This window comes from Gracilinanus agilis, chromosome 5 (assembly GCF_016433145.1).
Source record: "Gracilinanus agilis isolate LMUSP501 chromosome 5, AgileGrace, whole genome shotgun sequence".
Taxonomy (NCBI): Eukaryota; Metazoa; Chordata; class Mammalia; order Didelphimorphia; family Didelphidae; genus Gracilinanus; species Gracilinanus agilis.
The window spans coordinates 264,563,101-264,582,207 of NC_058134.1; the positions used below are offsets into that span (position 1 = coordinate 264,563,101).

Genomic DNA, 19,107 nt, shown 5'->3' on the forward strand with positions numbered 1-19,107 from the left:
TTACCACATTGGATTAAAAACCAAAATCCTACAATTCGCTATATGCAAGAAACACCTTAAAAAGCAGTAAATAAAAGTAAAAGACTGGAATAGAATCTATTATGCTTCAGCTAAAGTAAGAGGGAAAAAAAGAGCAGCAATCAAGATCTCAGACAAAGCAAAAACTGATCTAATCAAAATAGAAAAAGAAGAAAATTACATCTTGATTAAAGGTATCAGTGACAATTAAAAATATCAACACTAAACACATATGCACCAAATAGCATAGAATCCAAATTCCTAAAAGAGAGGTCTTGGGAGAAAACAGACAGTAAAGTGGGGAACCTCAAACTTTCTTTCTCAGAAGTAGATAAATCCAACCAAAAAATAAATAAGAAAGGGGTTAAGGAGGGAAGCAGAACTTAAGAAAAATTATATATGATAGGCTTCTGTAGAAAACTGAATGGAAATACAAAGGATGATATGCCTTTTTCTCAGCAATACACTGTACCTTCACAAAACTGAACATATGATAAGGCATAAAAACCTCACAAGCAAATGTAAAAAAACAGAAGTATTAAATGCATCCTTTTCAGATCAAAATGCAATAAAAATAATATTCGACAAAGGGCAGCAGAAAGACTAAAAATTAATTAGAAGCTAAATAATTTTATCCTAAAGAACAAAGCATACAAATAATCAATAATTTCATTAAAGACAATGATGAGGAAACCACACGCCAAAATTTACAGGATGGAGCCACAGTTGTATCCAAGGAAAAATTTGTATTTCTAAGTGCTTAAATCAGTAAATAGAGAAAGAGCGGATTAATGAATTGGGCACACAACTAAAAAACTAGAAAAGAATAATCAGCTTAAATCAGAAAATAGTAAGTCATGTCCAACTAACAGACTCCCTGAAAAAAATTAGCATAAACCACAAAGAAACCAATGACTCCAAGAAAGGGCAAGAAATATATTAAAAAGTCAAAACATTAAAAATTTGAAGAAAATGTAAAATATCTTTAAAAAAGACAATTGACCTAAAAAAAAGATCAAAAAGTAATTCAAGAATCAGACCAGCTGAATAAAAAAAAGTACCAAAAAAAAAAAAAAAGATGCTACTTTATTTCAAAAAGTCATAATTGAAAATTGCACACATCTGTTAGAATCAGAAAGCAAAAGAAATATAGCAAGAATTCACTAATCACCCTCTGAGAGGAACCAAAGAAAGAAAAGCCATGCATCTATAAAGATGCAATTTAAGAACTATACTCAGGATCACTAAAGGCCTGTTAGCTTCTACAACCAAGTATAAGATGTTGAAATAAAAAACACCAAATGACAAGAACAGGTTTATGACTAAGAATAATTTAATATGCAGAACTGAGTACAATCCTACAGAGGAAAAAATAATAGACTGGAGGACTTTGAAGCATTTATGATGAAAAGACCACAAGTGAATACCAATTTTGAAATGCTACATATAAGATGAACCTCCTTTGTTTGACTTTTAAAGCTCTTGATCTCAAACTGACCCCAATTTATCTTCTCAGCCTCACAATACATAGTTCCCCCAACAAGCTCCGAAATCTAGCTAAATGGGCTTTCTGTCTCTTCCTCATTCATCACACTCCTTCTGTCATCTCTGTGCCTTTTCACTGTACCTTCCTCCCCCAAATCTGGAAGATCCTTAGCTTCACTTCATAAGTACCTCATTTCCTTTAAGATGCAGCTCAGGCACCATCTCCTACATGAAGTCTTTTCCTGATTCCCTCAAATGATTGGGCTCTAATGCCCTCCCAAACTATTCTGTATTTAACTATTCTGTTTGTAAATACTTATATTTGCTATACATTTATCTATGTACTTGTCATTCATTAAAATGTAAACTCACTGCAAATAGTAATTATATCATTCTTTGGATTTGCATCCCCTGGGCCTACCATTATGGCTGGAACACAGTAGGCATTTAATAAATTACCTGACTGGATGAAATAATAAAGCCATGGGCTACCATATATCACAGAAACCTCAAACACAGATCCAGAGCAAAAAGGTACCCAAGAGGCCAGATAGCCCATTAATGCCCTTACTTTACAGTTAAGGAAACTGAGAGCCAAGAAAGTTAATGATTTCCCCATGATCACAGGTATTAAACTGAGAGAGAAATGGTATCTGAAGTTAGGTCCTCTTACTCCAGAACCAGTACTCTTTCCACTATTCCTGGACATTTTCAAACCATACCACCCCTGCATTATGGCTAGATAAGACAAAAAGAATAACACCATATAAACCAAAACATAGAAATGGAAGCAAAATATATGTCCATGGATTGGGGAATGGCTAAACAAATTGTGGTACAGGAATGTAATGAAATATCTCTGTACTATAAGAAATAACAAATATGAATAAAGCACAGACTTAACATGAACTGATACAAAATAAGCAAAGTCAGAAAAACAATCTATATAACAACTGCAACAATGTAAATTGAAAGAACTACAAAACTATTCAAAATGAATATTAGGAAAAAATAAAGAATGACAGAGGCTCCAAAGATATGAAAGAACACTTTCTCTGATCCCCCTGGGCAGAAATGGAGTCTACAAAATCTGGAATACTGAGTATATCATCAGATTTTTTTCAGTGGGTTTTGGTGAGATTTTTTTTCCTTTAATTCTTTGTTTTAAGAGACAGTTCTCAGAGGGAAAGAGGAAGAAGGAAACAAGGAACTCTGGGTAATATAAAAAAGTGAGTCACTATTCAATGAACTGTGTATTAAATCACTGTGCTAAGCACTGGTGAGAAAAACAACAGCAAAAATAGTTCCTGACCTCATGGAGCTAACATTCAAAAAGATATATAGATACACAATAAATATAGGGTAGACAAAAGGCAATTTGAGTGTGGAAGCCATCAGTGACTAGGAGGGCAAAGAAAGGCCTCCTGCAGATGGAGGGGCATAAGTTGTCTTGAAAGAAGCAAGGAAAACCAAGCAGCAGAGGTGATGGAGCAAAGTATTTGACACAGACAGTACGAGACATGAAGCCAGGAAATGGATCGTCCTGTCCAAGTAGGACAGAGTAACTAGATTGTAGTGCATGTGGAAGAGAAGTTAATTAATTCCAAACAGAGTTTCTATTTGATCCAGGAGACAAGAAATAACCACAAAGGAATTTATTAAGGGTGTGTAGGAGGAGGAAAAGGAGGGTTGTGGGGGTGAGAGGCAAGAATTACATGGTCAGAAGCCATTCAAAGAGAGCTCTTCTATCTTCACTTCTAGTCTCAGATAAAAAGGGAGCAGTTTTGGCCAAGGTCAACTGTCCTATATGCATATTTAATTCAAACTCCTCCAGATCTCTCTAGCAAATTGCTTCCACTATCATCCTCCCTTTCTATCTTTCATCTTTCCTGATTCCTTCCTTACTGCCTGCAAACATGCTCATGTCACCATTTTTTTTAATCCTTGCTTCTGCCTTGGAATTGACTGTAAGTATCAATTCCAAGGCAGAAAGGCTAGGAAATTGGGTTTAAGTGACTTGCCCAGAGACACATACCTACGAAGCATCTGAGGCCACATTTGAACCAAGACCTCCTTTCTCCAGGTCTGGCTCTCTATCCACTGAGCCACTTAGTAGGTACCCTTCAGAATGTCTTCAAAAATCAATTGATAAAGTGAAATGACACCAGACAAGAGGTCTGTTCTAACTGGCAGTGGGATTTTTTTAAACTCTCTTGGTTTTATATAAAAATATGAATTAGCTGGAATGCAAAACTTTTTCTAAAAATTGGAATGCAGTTTCCTATCACATCTCTGAAGAACCACAAGGAGGGCAGTAGGGAGAGGAGAGATTTCAGTCTCAGTCTCGGTCAGGGTCTCCTTCCCCTCCTCTCTTGACCAGAGGAAGACTCTCCAGCTTTTAAGAGTCTATCTCAGTGGTTCCCAAACTTTTTTGGCCTACTGCCCCCTTTCCAGAAAAAATATTACTTAGCGCCCTCTGTCACATACTATCACTGCTCCCCTAGATTGCTGCAGCACCCACCAGGGGGCAGTGGCGCCCACTTTTGGGAATCACTGGTCTAGAGAATGTTAGATTTCCTATCTTCCCACTGCTGTCTCTGACCTGAATGGTGTCCCCAAATGAAATGGCAGCCACACTGACACTGGGAGGCAGAAATTGAGATTATGCTCAAAGCTCTAAGGAGGAACACAGGAACAAAACCACACTAGGCCTAAAAAAGTGAGCTTCTCAAGAACCCCAGAAATAGAAGAAAAGGACTTCAAGAAACCCAGAGATGACTAAGCTTGCCTTATGCCACAGGTGTTTTCTCTAAACATGAGGCTATTATTTCCTGGATTCTGGATTCATGGGAAATAAACATTTGAGGGGATGTTTTATGCCAGGTGTTTTTATTTTATCACCTTAGTAAATATCCTTCTAAAAGCTCCTCAAGGCTTTATGACAAAAATGACTCTTAATTGATAATCTCAGAGAGAAGCACACCAGTAGAAGCTCTATGGTACCACTAGAACTCTAAGGCCAAAATGTAACCAAGCTGTTGAGACTTCATTTATCTGTGAGAGTGAGTATTGGGATAAGGATCCTCATAGCTTACGAAGACTAAAATTAATAATAATAATCATGATGAGGATGATATTATTATATAAACAAAATTATATAGTACTTCTAGGTTTCAAAACCCTTTTTAGCAATATGATCACATTTATCCTCAACAACCCCATAGGTGCAATTATCCTTATTTTACAGGCAATCAATGCCTAAATGACTTACCTAAAGCTAGAAAGTTTGTAAGTGTCTGGGCCTGGATTTGAATTCAGATCTTCCAGACTCCAGATCCAAAGATTTACTGTACTTCCAAAAACCTTCATTTGATCCTATCATGCCCAGCTGGCTATTACTCCATAGCTCTCCACCTCTTCCTGATAAACTCTTTGAGAAAGCTGTTTTACATTTGGTCCTCAGCCTCAACTAACTCATTTTACTATCTTCTAAATCCTTTGTAATCTATCTTCCAATCTCCTTATTCAATTGAACCTCCCCAAACTTAGCAATGATCTCTTAAGTGCCAAATCTAAAGGCCCTTTTTCAAGTCTACAGGAACCTCTGGCATTTGATCCCACAGATTACTTTCTCCTCCTGAATACTCTCTCTGCTCTTGATTTCAGGATCATAATCTCCTACCTCCTCAGTCTCTTCATCCAGATCATACCCTCTAACCATGGATGTCCCTCAAAGAGCAGACCTGGTCCTTCTTCCCTCTTCCCTTATGTTATCTTACTTGGTGATATCAACTGCTCCTGTAGTTTCAAATACATTAGGCAGTTCATTCCCAGATCTATTTATCAACCCTAACTTCTTTACTGACCTATCTTGCATCTTCAACTGCCTAGTAGACATTCCAAACATTAGATAATGAAGAATGAAATGAGTAGAACCAAGTGACAATTCCACGAAGAAGTACCTCTACTACTCTAGTCAGGAGAACCTAGAGTCAAATCTGCCTCAGATACTTCCTAGCTGTGTGACCCTGGGCAAATTACTAAACCCTAATTGCCTAGTCTTTGCCATTCTTCCATATTAGAACTAATACTAAGACAGAAGGTAAGGATTTGTTTTTAAGTCCAAATCATAACCAAATATTAATGAGACTTACACAAAACTAAAAACCTGGAAAGAATTGGCACTTATACCAGTGAAAGTTCTCATAACTAATGAGATCGTAGAACTAATTTTAAGTTCTACAACTATAAGATACATTAGAAATATACATTACAATATCCAGTTAGACATTTTTAGTTGGACTCTTTTTAAGTTAAAATATTTCTCAAATCCCAATACAAGAGTACTTGCACCATTACTATACACTCAGAAAATAAATAACAAAAGGCTACTATATTTAAAGTGAATTTCTACTGTGAATTCCGAAATTTTAAGTAAATTTCTATCAACTCCTTCGCCCAACAAACTATATTCATCTGCAAAATAGTATAAATATAAGTAAAATACTTATTCAGTACATATAACTAACTAGACAAAATAAAAAATGCTTAGTACCATTTGTTGATGAATTTAAAAGGATGAAAGATTTCTGCAATGTATATTATCATTTCTTTACAGGAATTAAAACCTATTGGCTGCATACTATCTGAAAGTTGTACCAAAAAAAAAAAAAATGGGGAAAAAGTTTAGCCAGGTCTAGGACTCATAATATCTGACTCTAGGTCTTTGGTACTGTCCCACCTACTACTACTTCACCACCTAATAATACCATGTGTTTTATTATATCAAAATCTATAGTGCTTTACTATAATTACAGATTGCTACAAGTTGAAATTCAGTGCAATAAAGTGAGGAAGAGGCTGGCATAGAAAGAGAACTAAAAAAGATATAGCTTCCCAAGCATGTAATTGGTCTAAATATATAGATACCAATTACCTGTTTTGTGTTATAGACCTGTTAGTATGGCTAGAAGTGACAGAATTTCCAGTAGTAGTCAAATTCTTACCACAAATATTGTTAAAATAAAATGCCCATATAGCAAAAAATATTTAACATATCAAAATTGAAGTATAACAAAATAAATTGGACAGCTTATTATACAGGAATTCATTTGAGCTGGTCCAATTCATAGACAGATCTACCAAAATCAGTTCTAATGAGAAAAGTGTTTTGCAAAAAAAGTACTTTAGAAATGTCTATCTCTCTCTCTCTCCCTCTCTCAGCAGGCCACCAGATTAATTTTTTCAATTCATTACACAATCTACTAACACAGAGTGATTGGATTCTCTGCCACATCTATTAAAAGGATCAAAAATCTAGAACTGGAAAGCTGTGGCCATCTAAAGTAACCCCCTTCATTTTAAAAAATAAAATGATAATAATTATTCTCTAAAAAAAATCAAGAGCCTTAAGGAATCTCAGGATCCAACTACTTCTGAACAAAAGTCCCTTCTACAACATATACAAACAGATTTCCAAAAAGGGAAAATACACTTCTGCTCCAAAGCAGCCTATTCCATTTTTGGATAGCTCTCACTGCAAGTAGGGTTTTTTCCCTTATACTATACCTAAATATTTTTTTCTAAAGATAACTTTTCCTCTCCTTTCCTTTTCACTAGAACACATTCTACCACACTTTTTTAGGTGCTATCAGCAAGTTTCAATATATGTAAGCTTTTCTTTCCTTTATTCAAAAGCTCAGTTTTTCAGATAGCAAACATCCATTAACCACACTACTCACTTGCCTACAAAAAAAAAATAAGAAATAAAGCTCAAAGAAATTTTAATTTAACAATTACTATCAGGTACACTAAGGTAATGTCAACTACTTCCTCTTTTCTACTTCCTTTTCTACTTCACGTTATTTTTTTTTTAATTTTTTAAAAACCCTTACCTTCCATCTTGGAATCAATACTGTTTATTGGTTCCAAGGCAAAGGGGTGGTAAGGCTAGGCAATGGGGGTTAAGTGACTTGCCCGAGGGTCACAAAGCTAGCAAGTATCTGAGGCCAAATTTGAACCTAGGACCTCCCATCTCTAGGCCTGGCTCTCAATTCACTGAGCCATCCAGCTGCCTCTACTCCACTTTAAATTCATACAAGTTTCCATTTTTTAAAAATCTCCTTCCATTAAAACATCATTTCCAAACCAACACAGAACATTATGACTAGAATGAAACAACCTCATTTTAAATTTTTGTAGTGATTGTTTTTTCGTCAACAAAATATTTTCCTGGGCTCTTTCTATAACAAGGATACACACCATATAGCCAATTCCCCATTTGCTCAGGTCCCAACTGTACCTTTGGGGTTCTGGAGGAAGCTTTTCCTTATCCCAAATGCTGGTGTTCTCCCTTCCAAATCACTTGGTATTTAATTAATCTGTATTCCTTCACATTATTTTTTGCCATATATAGTTTCTTTTTAGAGAGTATATGTCTCTACTTTTGGAATGTAAACTCTTTGAGAGTTGTTTCCTCTATTAAATTGAGCTTCTTGAGAGAAGAAACTGTTTTGGTTTGTTTTCCTCCATTACATCCCCAGGCTGTAGGGACTGGTTTACTTTGTACTCAAATTCCCAGATCCTATGAAGCACCAAGCCATAAAAGATGGTGATTGACTGAATGAAGATCAGTCCTTTCCTAACTACTCAGGGAAGCCTGAACTGAAATTTGCACACCATACTCCCTAGAGATCCCCATAACATGGAATATTCTCTAGTCACAAAAGGGCTGAATTTCAATTTCCCAGTCCCTTCAAGGGCCAATGCAAACATGGAATAGGTGACCAGGTGTAAATTCTGCTCAAAATTGAGTTGACCTAACACAGGCAAATAAAGAAGCAGCCCTCAAAAATCTTTAGCTAAAGAAAATTATAGAAATGGTTATTTTCCTTCACACATTAGAAGAAAAACATGGGACAAGGACAAGTCACAAAATGAAGTTTGAATCTATAATACTTAAAAATTGGAATGTATATTTTGCATTCTACTTTCAGAAATTTTCCTTTTTTTTCTAAAGTGCTTTACTTACTTTCCAAGTGACATAGTGGATAGAGTGCTAGGTTCAAATTGGCCTCAGATACTTACTAGCTGTGGGATTCTGGGCAAGTCACTTAACCCTGTTTGCCTCAGTTTCTTCATCTGTCAAATGAATTAGAGAAGGAAATGGCAAACCACTCCAGTTTCTTTGCCAATAAAACCCCAAATGGGATTATAAAAAGTCAGACATGACTGGAATCACTGAACAAAATATCACTATGGCTTTAAGAATTTTTATAGCACTTTATATTGCAAAAAAAAAAAAAAATGACCAGGTTAGGTAGCCATTGCAAGTTATTAGCTCCATTTTACAGATTAGGAAATAGATTCATGAGGTTAACAGACTTGTGAATTTCCAGGAAAAAAAGAATTCAAAACCACTGTCCTGACTCCTTTACTCCCTAATAGCAGAATTGAGAGCTGTATTATGCCCATTTATAGATGACTAAAAGTGGCACAGAGAATCCAAGTGCCTCAGTAGCCAAGGTTACAGAAATCAAGTCTCTAGATTCCTACAAAAGCTCCTAAGTGATTGAGAGTTTTGCTGTACTGACAAACAACTTTAAATCATTTAAGAACAGGAATCACTAAGAATAGTGGCCAACCTTTATTCCCAAGCATGCTACTCACTCCTCCTGAGAAGTCAACAAGCAAAACGTATTCATTAAACAAAGGTAATCAAAGAATTATGACCAAAGAAGTGACAGGCTCAAAATGTTGAACGACACACATCTTTGGACTTGATCAATGTGGGAAGTGTTTTCGCGTCTTCTTTTGGGAAGATGAGTGAAAAGTAAATGATTAACTAAAAAGTATTAATAGAGGGGATCATGAAAAGTAGGGAGAAAGTGAGTTCAGTACCAATCGAAGATCAATTGGCCCTTAGTGTTCAATGATCATCCATCCTCTCTAGCAAATGTTTAACAAACCTTAAAGCTGGAAAATGCTGACACCAAATCTAAGATATCTGAGGTATAAAGAGGCTGACTCGAACACATCAGACATGCCCTGAGACAATGAACTCGGTGAGCCCTCTCCAAACTTCATCTTGGACCTGAGGCCCTGGGCAGGGCCGTGTCCCAGAACCTCCCCAGACTTCTCCCCCGACCCCATTAAAGAAGCTGCATGCGATCCTCCTACAGATGCCTGAGGGCCCCCCCCCCCGAACATGCGCCAGGCTCAGACCCCGAGGTAAGGAGACCGCAGGAGAAACAAGGGCTCCAGGAGGGGCCGGAAAGACAGCCTCAGCAGCCAGGAGACAGGGAGATAACAGGGAAGGAAGGGCTCCCCAGCTAGAGGCCGAGGAGAGCAGTTAGCGCCGAGACGCTAAGGGTCACGGGAAAAGAAGAAATTCAAAGCAATCTCGGTCACAGAAGAGACCCCACAAACACTCTGTACTCCCACCCCACACCCGGACAGAAAGGAGGAGGAGGAGGCGGGGATGGTCCGGCCGCAGAGGCTCACGGGAAGTGAAGGGGCTTGAAGCTCTAGCAGTTAAAGGGAAGAAGGGGCGCCCCAGCCGCGGAGGTTCATGGGAAGCAAAGGGGCTCGAAGCTCTAGCAGTTCGGGGAGGGGAGAAATAGCTCGGCCGCGGAGGCCCACGGGAAGGGAAAGGGACGGGGCCGACGCAGGTACGGAGGCGGGGGAGGGGGCAGCTGTCACCGCCACGTCCTCTTTCCCCTACTAAGTCCCGCCACCGGCTGGCCGGACCAAGATTCGGAAGGGGGAGGGGAGGAAGTAAAGACCTCCCGCCTCAGTCCAGCGAGGGGGAGGGGGACGCCCCCCTTTTGCCCTCCCCCAGAGAAAATCCGTGGCGGCTCGGAGTCCCAGGGCCGTTATTTACCTTCCCGCTCCCGACACCCGCCGCCGCAGCCGCCATGTTGTCTGCGCGTGCTTGTGATGACGTGAAGCCCCTCACGTGCTTTGCTCCGACACACCACAACATCCGCCGAAACTAAGGGCGGAGGGCAAGGGGGAGGGGTAAGGGGAGTAGTGGGGATTGCGCGTGCGCACTGGATGTTTGTTTTGTTTTTGTTTTTGTTTTTTAAAGAAATTGTTCTCCCCTGAGATGAGTAGTTGTTGGGAGCAAAATAAAAGAAACCAGTATCGGGGACGGACAGTGTCAATTCTAAACATCACTCCTTTCTACTTTCTTTTTCGCTACTTACTCGACTGCCACCTTCAAAAATCAATCAAAAATAATAGTAATAATCAACATGTACTTACATGTCTAGCAGGTACCAAGCCCTGGCCTATGTGCTGGAAACATAAGTACAGAGTATGAAACCAAACAACGCTTAGCTTATTGGCACCTAGTAAGTGTTTAATAAATGCTTGTTGACTGCTAACTGAAGAGTTTCTGTAGCTCTGATTAGACACTAAACTCTTTGCCCTTAGGCCGAGGATACAAATAGAAAAAGATAGTCCTTGCTCTGAAAGAGTTTGCTTTTTTTTTTTTTTTTTTTTTTTTTTTTTTTAATTTCTGATAGCCTACATTCCAATAAGGGGCAGTAACACTTATGGGATGTTACATTTGCAAGTCAGCTGCTAGATCGAGTGAAATTGATCACCTTGACTGGTGTCCAGAAATAACTAAATTCTTTTCATTCGACCAACATTAAAACCCCTAGCTCTCAAGGAGGGGAAATGACACAGGAAATTTCAGCAGCAAGTCAGATAGAAATGTCCCGTGATTAGTTAAGATGTAGTAATGCCTCTTCTTTCATTTAATTTTAATCAGTGGAGTCGTATTCATTTCTGATTTTGAGCCATTTTTTCTAAAGGCTCCTTAGGTTGGGGGGCCCTAGGTTGTCTCTATCAGGGTCCTTGGAGAGATGGTGGGTTTGTGATTCATTGGAATGGGAAACTCCTGGGTGAGAAAACTTTCTTTTTCCTTTGCTGCAACTGGTACAATGGAAATAATGTAGGATAGGGGAGTTGGAAGGTTCAAATCCTGGCTCAATTCATTTAAATCTCATTGGACCTCAGTTTCCTCAACTATTAAATGAGGGAGAATAGTCTAGATGACCTTAAGGTCCCTTCAAGCTTTAAACCTATGAATCTAGATTACCTTTGAAAGTTGTCTGAGACATTGAGAGGTTCCATGATTGCCCAAGGCCATACCACCAGCATGCATCAGAGATGGGATATAAAACTAGGTTTCTCAAACTTCAAAGCTAGCTCTCTATTATACCATATTACCATTGAACGGATCAGAGATTTTTGAGCTAGCAGGAGTCTTATAAAGTTCAACCTTCTCTGTGTGACCCTGTGCAGGTTACTTAACCTCAGTCGCTTAACCCTTACTGCTCTTCTGTGTTGGAACTAATACTTAGCATTGACTCTAAGACAGAAGGTATATACATATTTATTTACATATACGTGCAAATATAAATATACAAATGGGTAGAGATAAAGCTATTTAAACAAGAGTAATTTGGTACAACTCTTTCTGCTGGTGCAAACACTTCTGATGGATCTGGGTGTGTGAGTCAAAGCTCTAGTCAGTTAGTCAATAACCATTTGTTAAGCACCTACTATGTGCCAGGCCATGTGTGTTGTGTTGGGGATACATACTCAAAAAAAGGCAAAAGACCATACCTGCTCTTGAGAAGCTCACAGCCTAATGGTGATAGAGCCCCTTTTGTGGGGCAGAACAGGAACCCAGAGTTCCTCAAGTAAGGGTGAGGGAAAAGAAGAGAGACAAGACAAAGTTTGGGGCCAGAAGGGCTCAATTGCTGATGACAATTGACTGCCATTTATTGAACAAATATACAAGCTTATAAAGACAAAAACCACGAGGAATTTTCTCATGGAACTTCAAGCAACTTTCTCATAACAAGGGTAAGCCTTGAGAGAGAACGCTTGAGCAAGGAACTAAAGGTGGGGATATCCAGGGACATAACAGGAACTGAGAAAGGGGAGAAGCAGGTGCTGATAAAACATGTTTTTCTGTCTGAGAAAGGGAGAAAAGATTATTACCTCATCAACAATTTTGTTGGCGGGAAACATGGAAGCTGAGGGATCTCAGGCCTTAGTCAGACCCTGGACCTCACCTAACATCAGGGGTCACCAGACCTTTGCCTTTTCAGACCCTGAGACCTCAGTCCCTAACATAATGGGAAAGACAACACATAAATAACTGTATACTAACAAGCACTAGAACTGAAAGATATTGTGAAAGACAGGATTTTTGCTTAGACCTAAAGGAAGCCAGGGAAGGAAAGTGAACATAATAGAGACAAGGCCAGGAGCTACAAAGAGGCCAGTGTCACTAAATTGAGCATTGAGTGGAGGGCTGGGGCTAGGGGGAAGGAAAGTTAGGTATAAAAACCCTGGAAAGATGGGGAATAGGAAACAAGGATACAAAGGGCTTTGAATGCCAAACAGGATTTTGTGTTTGAGCCGGAGGTGATAGGGAGCCAAAGAAGTTTACTGAGTAGGGGAGTGACATAGTTAAACCTGCACCTTAAGAAAATCAATTTAGTGGATGAATGGAGAACTGCAGTAGGGAGAGATATGTGGTGGGCACACAAAACAGAAAGCTGTTAGAATAGCTTGAGGTGATGAGGGCCTGTATCATAGTAATGGCAGCATCAGAGGAGAGAAGGCATATGCAAGAGATGTTAGGAAGGCAAAATTGACCAACCTTGGTAACAGATTGAATCTGGTGTGTGAGACAGAGAAATAAGGGATGAAATCTAAGTTTTGAGCTGGATGACTAGGAGAATGGTGATACCCTTAACAATAAGAGAAATTTGAAAGTGGCCAGGGGGAGATTGAGGGATATGAATTCAGTTTTGGATATACTGAGTTTAAGATGTCTATAAGACATCCAGTGCAAGCTAACTAACTAACAGGTAATTGAAAATGTGAGAGTGGAGGTCAAAGAAAGGTTAGGGCTGGCAAGTAGAATTAAGAATCATCAATAAAGATGCTAACTGAATCCAGGGGAGCTCTTGAGATCACCAGGTAAAATTGTATTAAGGGAGTTAAGGAGAGGATACAAGACTGACCCTGTGGTATACCCATGGCTAAGATGAAGGGTTGGACAGAGAATCTGTCCTTTCCAGTCACTTTGGGACTCTGACCTCTCTCCCCCTTTCCTGTTCCATCTCCAGCATCAGAGACAACTACATGCACAGAGAGCAAGAACATGTGCTTGCCTAGATGAAGTTGAAATCAGAACTGGATTTAGCTCTGTTATTTCTGCTTATGAGACCTTAGGTAAATCACTTAGCTTCTCAAACTTCTTTTTCCTCATCTTTAAATAAAGAGACTTGACTAGGTGCTCAGTGAAGTTCCTTCCCATTCTACATCCTATAATCCCAAAAACCTAAAGGGTTTTTGTGTGGAAGAAGGTTTAGGCTTATTCTATTTGGCCCAAGAGAAAAGAATTTCATTTCTTCATGGAGTATTCCATTATCCAGCAAAATCACAGGCTTAATAACCTACTCCCCACCCCCAAAAAAAACACACAACTAAAACTAAATTTTTAAAGGACTGTGCTGAGTACTAGAAACACAAAGACTCCCTCCTCTCAAGGATCTTACATTCTACTAGAGGAAAACAATATTGCATAGACCCTTATAAGAGACCTTACAACCATCTAGGCAGGTGATGGCAAACCTATAACACATGTGTCAGCACTGACACACGTAGCCATTTTCGCTGACACACGGCCACGTGTGGCCACATACAGAGAAGTGTGGGGTTGCATGCTGAGGATGAAACATTTGCTGTAGTGTAGACACTGCACTATAGATGTCAATTCTACCTATATTAATTTACCTATTTTGGTTTATTAAATACAGTTATGTATTACAATTATACATTTTTGTTATTTAAACTATAAATATCGCAAAATTGCGTTTTTTTTTCTCAAAGTGACACACCTCCTGAGTTATGCTCAGTTTTCTGGTGTATTTTGACACACCAAGCTCAAAAGGTTGCCTATCAGTGATCTAGGCCAATGATGCAAACCTTTTAGAGACAGAGTGCCCAAACCACTATCCTCACCCACATGGGAGCCGCCCCACCCCGTACCCCAGACAGGGGAGGGAGCAAGCACTCCCGTTGGGCTGCTGGGCAGAGGAGTGGGTCATGTGAGAAATGTCCTCCGGTGCGCAAGAAGAGGGGAAAAGAAGCAGCCCCCGCCGGCACGGGCGTCATAAGTTGGCCAGCACAGGTCTAGGCCAACCATCCATGAAACAAGTGCCCATGCACTCTACATGCCTGCAATCCTTGTAGAGAGGGGCCTGCCTCGCTGCCACCACCAGTGCTACCTGCTGACCATCTGCCACCAAGAAGAAACATGAGTCAGTAGAGCTGAAGGAGTGAGGCACCGTGAGGAAAACATGGGAGGTGGTATGTGCCAGCTAGGTAAAACCACTGTTTTTACAGCTCTCCTCACACCTGGTGGAGAGTCCAGGACCTGGAGCCCAAGAGCCCCAGAAATAGCAGTGCCCCTAGATCAGCCTGGCTCCATAAGCCGTCTATAAAGGGATCAGCTCTTTGAAGAAGAGGCCTACCATCCTCCCACCATCAATGGTAACCAAAGACCTCTTGCCACCAATAGGCAGGTAAGTCTAAACCCCCTGGGAACAGAAGTACCCTGCAGGTCACTGGTCCTGCTTCTATCCCAGCCCCATTTCTTCCTTTTTTGTTTATATTACCAGCACTTAGGATAGTACTCTGTATTATTAAGAATTTAATAAATACTTTTTCATTCATTCATTCATTGAAAGGGGAACCTTCAGGGTCCAGGGGCAATCTTTACAACTTTGGGCAGCTTTGATTGTTATTACATGTCCCCTGAATCAAGCCTATATTTTCCTTTTTGCAACTTGTACTCTGCTCCTTGCTCTGCCCTCTGGGACCAAAAGACAACAAAGCTAATCCCTTTTTCAGGGGACAGTCCTTCAAATACTACTCTCCCTAAGTCATTTTTTTTTCCTCCAAGATAAACATTCCCAGTTTTTTCAGCTTATCATTAATGTGCTCTGTCTTGGATCCTCCGCTGTTCTCGCTAACACTTTTTTTTAAGTAATCGTTGTGAAGGACAACATTTCCAAAATGTCATTATTTTCCCTGTACAGTAGGTGCATACATAGAAATGAATAAGAAGAGACGGCCTCTGCCCTCAAGGACCCTACAATCTAATAAATAAACATACTCCAAGACAATATGTGATCATAGTCATTTGAGTCAGAGAAGCTAAATGTAGTAGGAGTGTCGATAGGGCGGCCATGGAATAGGACACATTTCAGTTGAGCCTAAGGATTTCCTGAGGCAAAAACTGGCCAGGATACATTCCAGGATGAGGAAAGGGACTTCCCCTCTCAAACCCTGCTTCCTCCACCCATCGCACTAAGGCACGTGACTGAACCTCCGGCTGGAGAAGGAAGGCCGAGGCTGTCTGCGGCCGCCTGATAAGGAGCAGAATGCTCTGCTCATTCAGGCGGCCTCCGTACTCGCCGTCTGGTGACCAGGATGCTCAGTAGGAGCACGGACGCCCTGCCCAGGGTCCTCTGTGGCTCCTGGATTCCCTCCAACCCTGGGGCACGGCCGGCTTCAGCCAGCTTCCATGAAACGCCAGAACCTTCCTCTGGGGCTGATAACTAGGCGGGGATGGCAGTGTCACAACTCTAGGATTCTTCTTTGGACCAGGTCCAGTTCAAGGAAGGGTGATAACGGCGAGCTAAGAGAGGTCTCATCATCTTTCTTTGCTGCCGAAGAAACTTCAGAGACTGCCTCCTGCCTCCTGCCTCCGGGATAAAATACAGATTCCTCTGTTTGACCCTTAGAGCTCTTCACAGCCTAGTTTTCTAGACATATTTCCCGTCACTCCTGCTCCCCCACCTTCCACACTTCAGCCAGCTTAGGCTGTGTGTTCTTTGCCTACAGTATATTCTGTGGCTGCATGGACGGTGTGCTTCCTACCGTGGCTATTTTCTGTCCAAAGAAGAATCCCCTCCCGGAATCCCAGACTCCATGGAAGGCTCCCATCCAATGCCTTCTCCTACCAGTTAGTGCTGCCAGTGACTGCAGCTTCCCTTTATGCATATTTTAGATTTGCTTTCCTTCCTACAAGGGCTTTTCCTCCATAGGATGTAAACTCCTGAAGGACGAGTGCTGCTTGTCTTTGCCTTTGTTTCACCTACTATGATGTTTGGCACACAGTAGGCTCTGGACCAGGAAGTGACCCGGGGGATAGAGTGTTGGGCCTGGAGTCAGGAAGACCTCAGTGGCTTCAGATACTTATTAGGTGTGTGACCAGGGGCAAGCCACTTTACCCTATTTGCCTCAGTTTCCCCATCTGTAAAATGAGGCAGAGAAGAAAATGGCAAATCATTCCAGTATCTTTGTCATGAGAAACCCCAAAGAGGTCATGGAGAGTCAGACACAACACCAGGCTTTTAATAAGTGCTTGTTGAATTGAATTCTTATACTTTCTCTAGAATTGAGTCCTCAAAAGTTATACAGGGTCCCATACGTTTGATTGTAATGTTAGTTCTTTTAAATTTTAGCACAGTTTAGGCTTTAATAGCTTAAAAACTGCGCTCAAACTTCTGAGATGCCCCATAAATCCCAGAATTTATGGTATATTCTCATTTCTAAGTAAAGCATTTTAGAGAGTTTCAAAGACGGGACAAGCATTATATAATTCCCCGTGAGGTCACCTGGATATGGTCGTACTTTGGCTGTCCTGTGGCATAGAGAGCCCTTAGGGAATAAAGCACACATGGGAGGAAAGAGAGGCCCTGCCTCAGGCGCTCTGCCTCAGGGCGAGGTCTTATCTGAGGCAGAGAAGGGAGACCAGCCAGAAAGAAGCAATTCTAGGAAAGGGCTGGGTTGGTGCCCACACTGGGGACATGGCTCAGGAGTCATTCATGAAAGCCAAGCTTTCTGTCAAAGGTGAGTAACCAAAGGTCTGTAGGCAAGGAGGTGGCGCAGTGGATGGAACTGGAGCTGGACTCAAGAAGATCCAAAGAAGTCCAAAACCAGCCTCGGACACTTACTAGGTGACCTTAGAAAGTCAAAACTGCCTCAGTTCTTCCAACTGTAAGATTGGAATAATAATAACAGGGTTGTTGCGAGAATCTAATGAGATAATATTTATTAAAGCACTTAGCACAGTGCCTGGCACATGGTAGATACTTGCTTCCTTCCTTTCTTTCTTCTTAGGTTGACCAAGACCACTGGACATTATCCCATAGGAGCCCCTAAACTCCTCTGTTCATGCATCAAAGGTTAGCAACAGTATTGGCTATTCTCTCTTTCCTTCCCTTCTCTAAAGAAGAATTCTTTTTTTATTCCTTACTAAAATTAATTTTTCTGGGGCAGCGAGATAGCGCAACAGATAGAGCTCAGGAGATCTGGGTTCAAATCTGGCCTCAGATACTTCCTAGCTCATCAATAAAACTATTTTTATTGATTTTTATGGTCCATGAGTGCCTTGTTTCATTTTAACTTTTGTGGAATCATATTTAAAACCTTTTCATTTCTAGAAATATTAATGTATAATCTTTTTTCTAGCCTAAACCCTTTCTAGTCTTTTCCTCCTAAGAAAACAATGGTGGGGGAGGAAGGTACAGCTGGGTGGCTCAGTGGATTGAGAGCCAGGCCCAGAGATGGGAGGTCCTAGGTTCAAATTTGACTTCCTAGTTGTGTGACCCTGGGCAAGTCACTTAACCCCCATTGCCTAGCCCTTACCACTCTTCTGCCTTAGAATCAAAATATACAGTATTAATTTTAAGATGGAAGGTAAGGATTTTAAAAAATGATAGGGGCAGCTGGTTGGCTTAGTGGATAGAGAACCAGGCCTGGAAATGAGAGGTCTTGCTAGCTTTTTTTTACATTCCAATCTAAGATATTGACCTCTTTCCAGGTCCTTAAGAGGGAGCGGCCCAGGTAGGAACTGAATGGTATCTATTCTGGAATGTTACCTTATTTTTATATATTGTGATCTTTTTCTAGTTCAGGATTCCTATAAGTGTTACCTCAAATCATCTCAAGGCAGAGTCCTATCAAAACCATGAAGGACAATACCAGTTTAGATATCTTGCTCTCCAAGGTACAATAAATGTCTTGGATATTGGATTTGTGCAAAGTCAGCAACTGGGGCGCAACTTAATTTGCATGACTTCCATGTTTTAACCTTGCTTGACCTTTTGGGTACCTGCTCAGCCAACCTGCAAGGGAAGGTAGTGCACTATAACTGACCTTTTTAAGGAGCTTTCAGTTTTTGCAAAGTACTTGTATATACAGTATATAATTTGAGCCCCTTAAGAAACCTACAAGGTGAATACTATTATGGGTATTATTATGCCCATTTTCTCTAGAAGGACACAGAAGTTCAGAGAAGGTTAATGATTGGTCTGAGGACACACAACCAGTAAGTACCAGAGCATAGAGTGGGACCCACATCTTTATAACTCTAAGTCTGGTACTTTATTTATACCAAGCTGCCTCCACTTCACAAAATACACATAAACAAGTGGCGCAGATCTGTTCACTTAAATACCTCAAGTGAAAAATATTTTTGCCATATTTAGACAAGTTTTG

General features: G+C 40.5%; 1 protein-coding gene across 1 annotated transcript in view; it reads right to left on the reverse strand.

Moving 5' to 3' along the window:
- TBC1D15 (TBC1 domain family member 15) overlaps positions 1-10,486 on the reverse strand; it is a 76,157-nt gene extending 65,671 nt beyond the window's left edge. The window contains exon 1 of the mRNA XM_044679565.1: positions 10,385-10,486. Coding sequence (XP_044535500.1) covers positions 10,385-10,486 — 102 coding nt within the window. The remainder of the gene's footprint in view (positions 1-10,384) is intronic.
- Between the last annotated feature and the right edge of the window lie 8,621 nt (positions 10,487-19,107).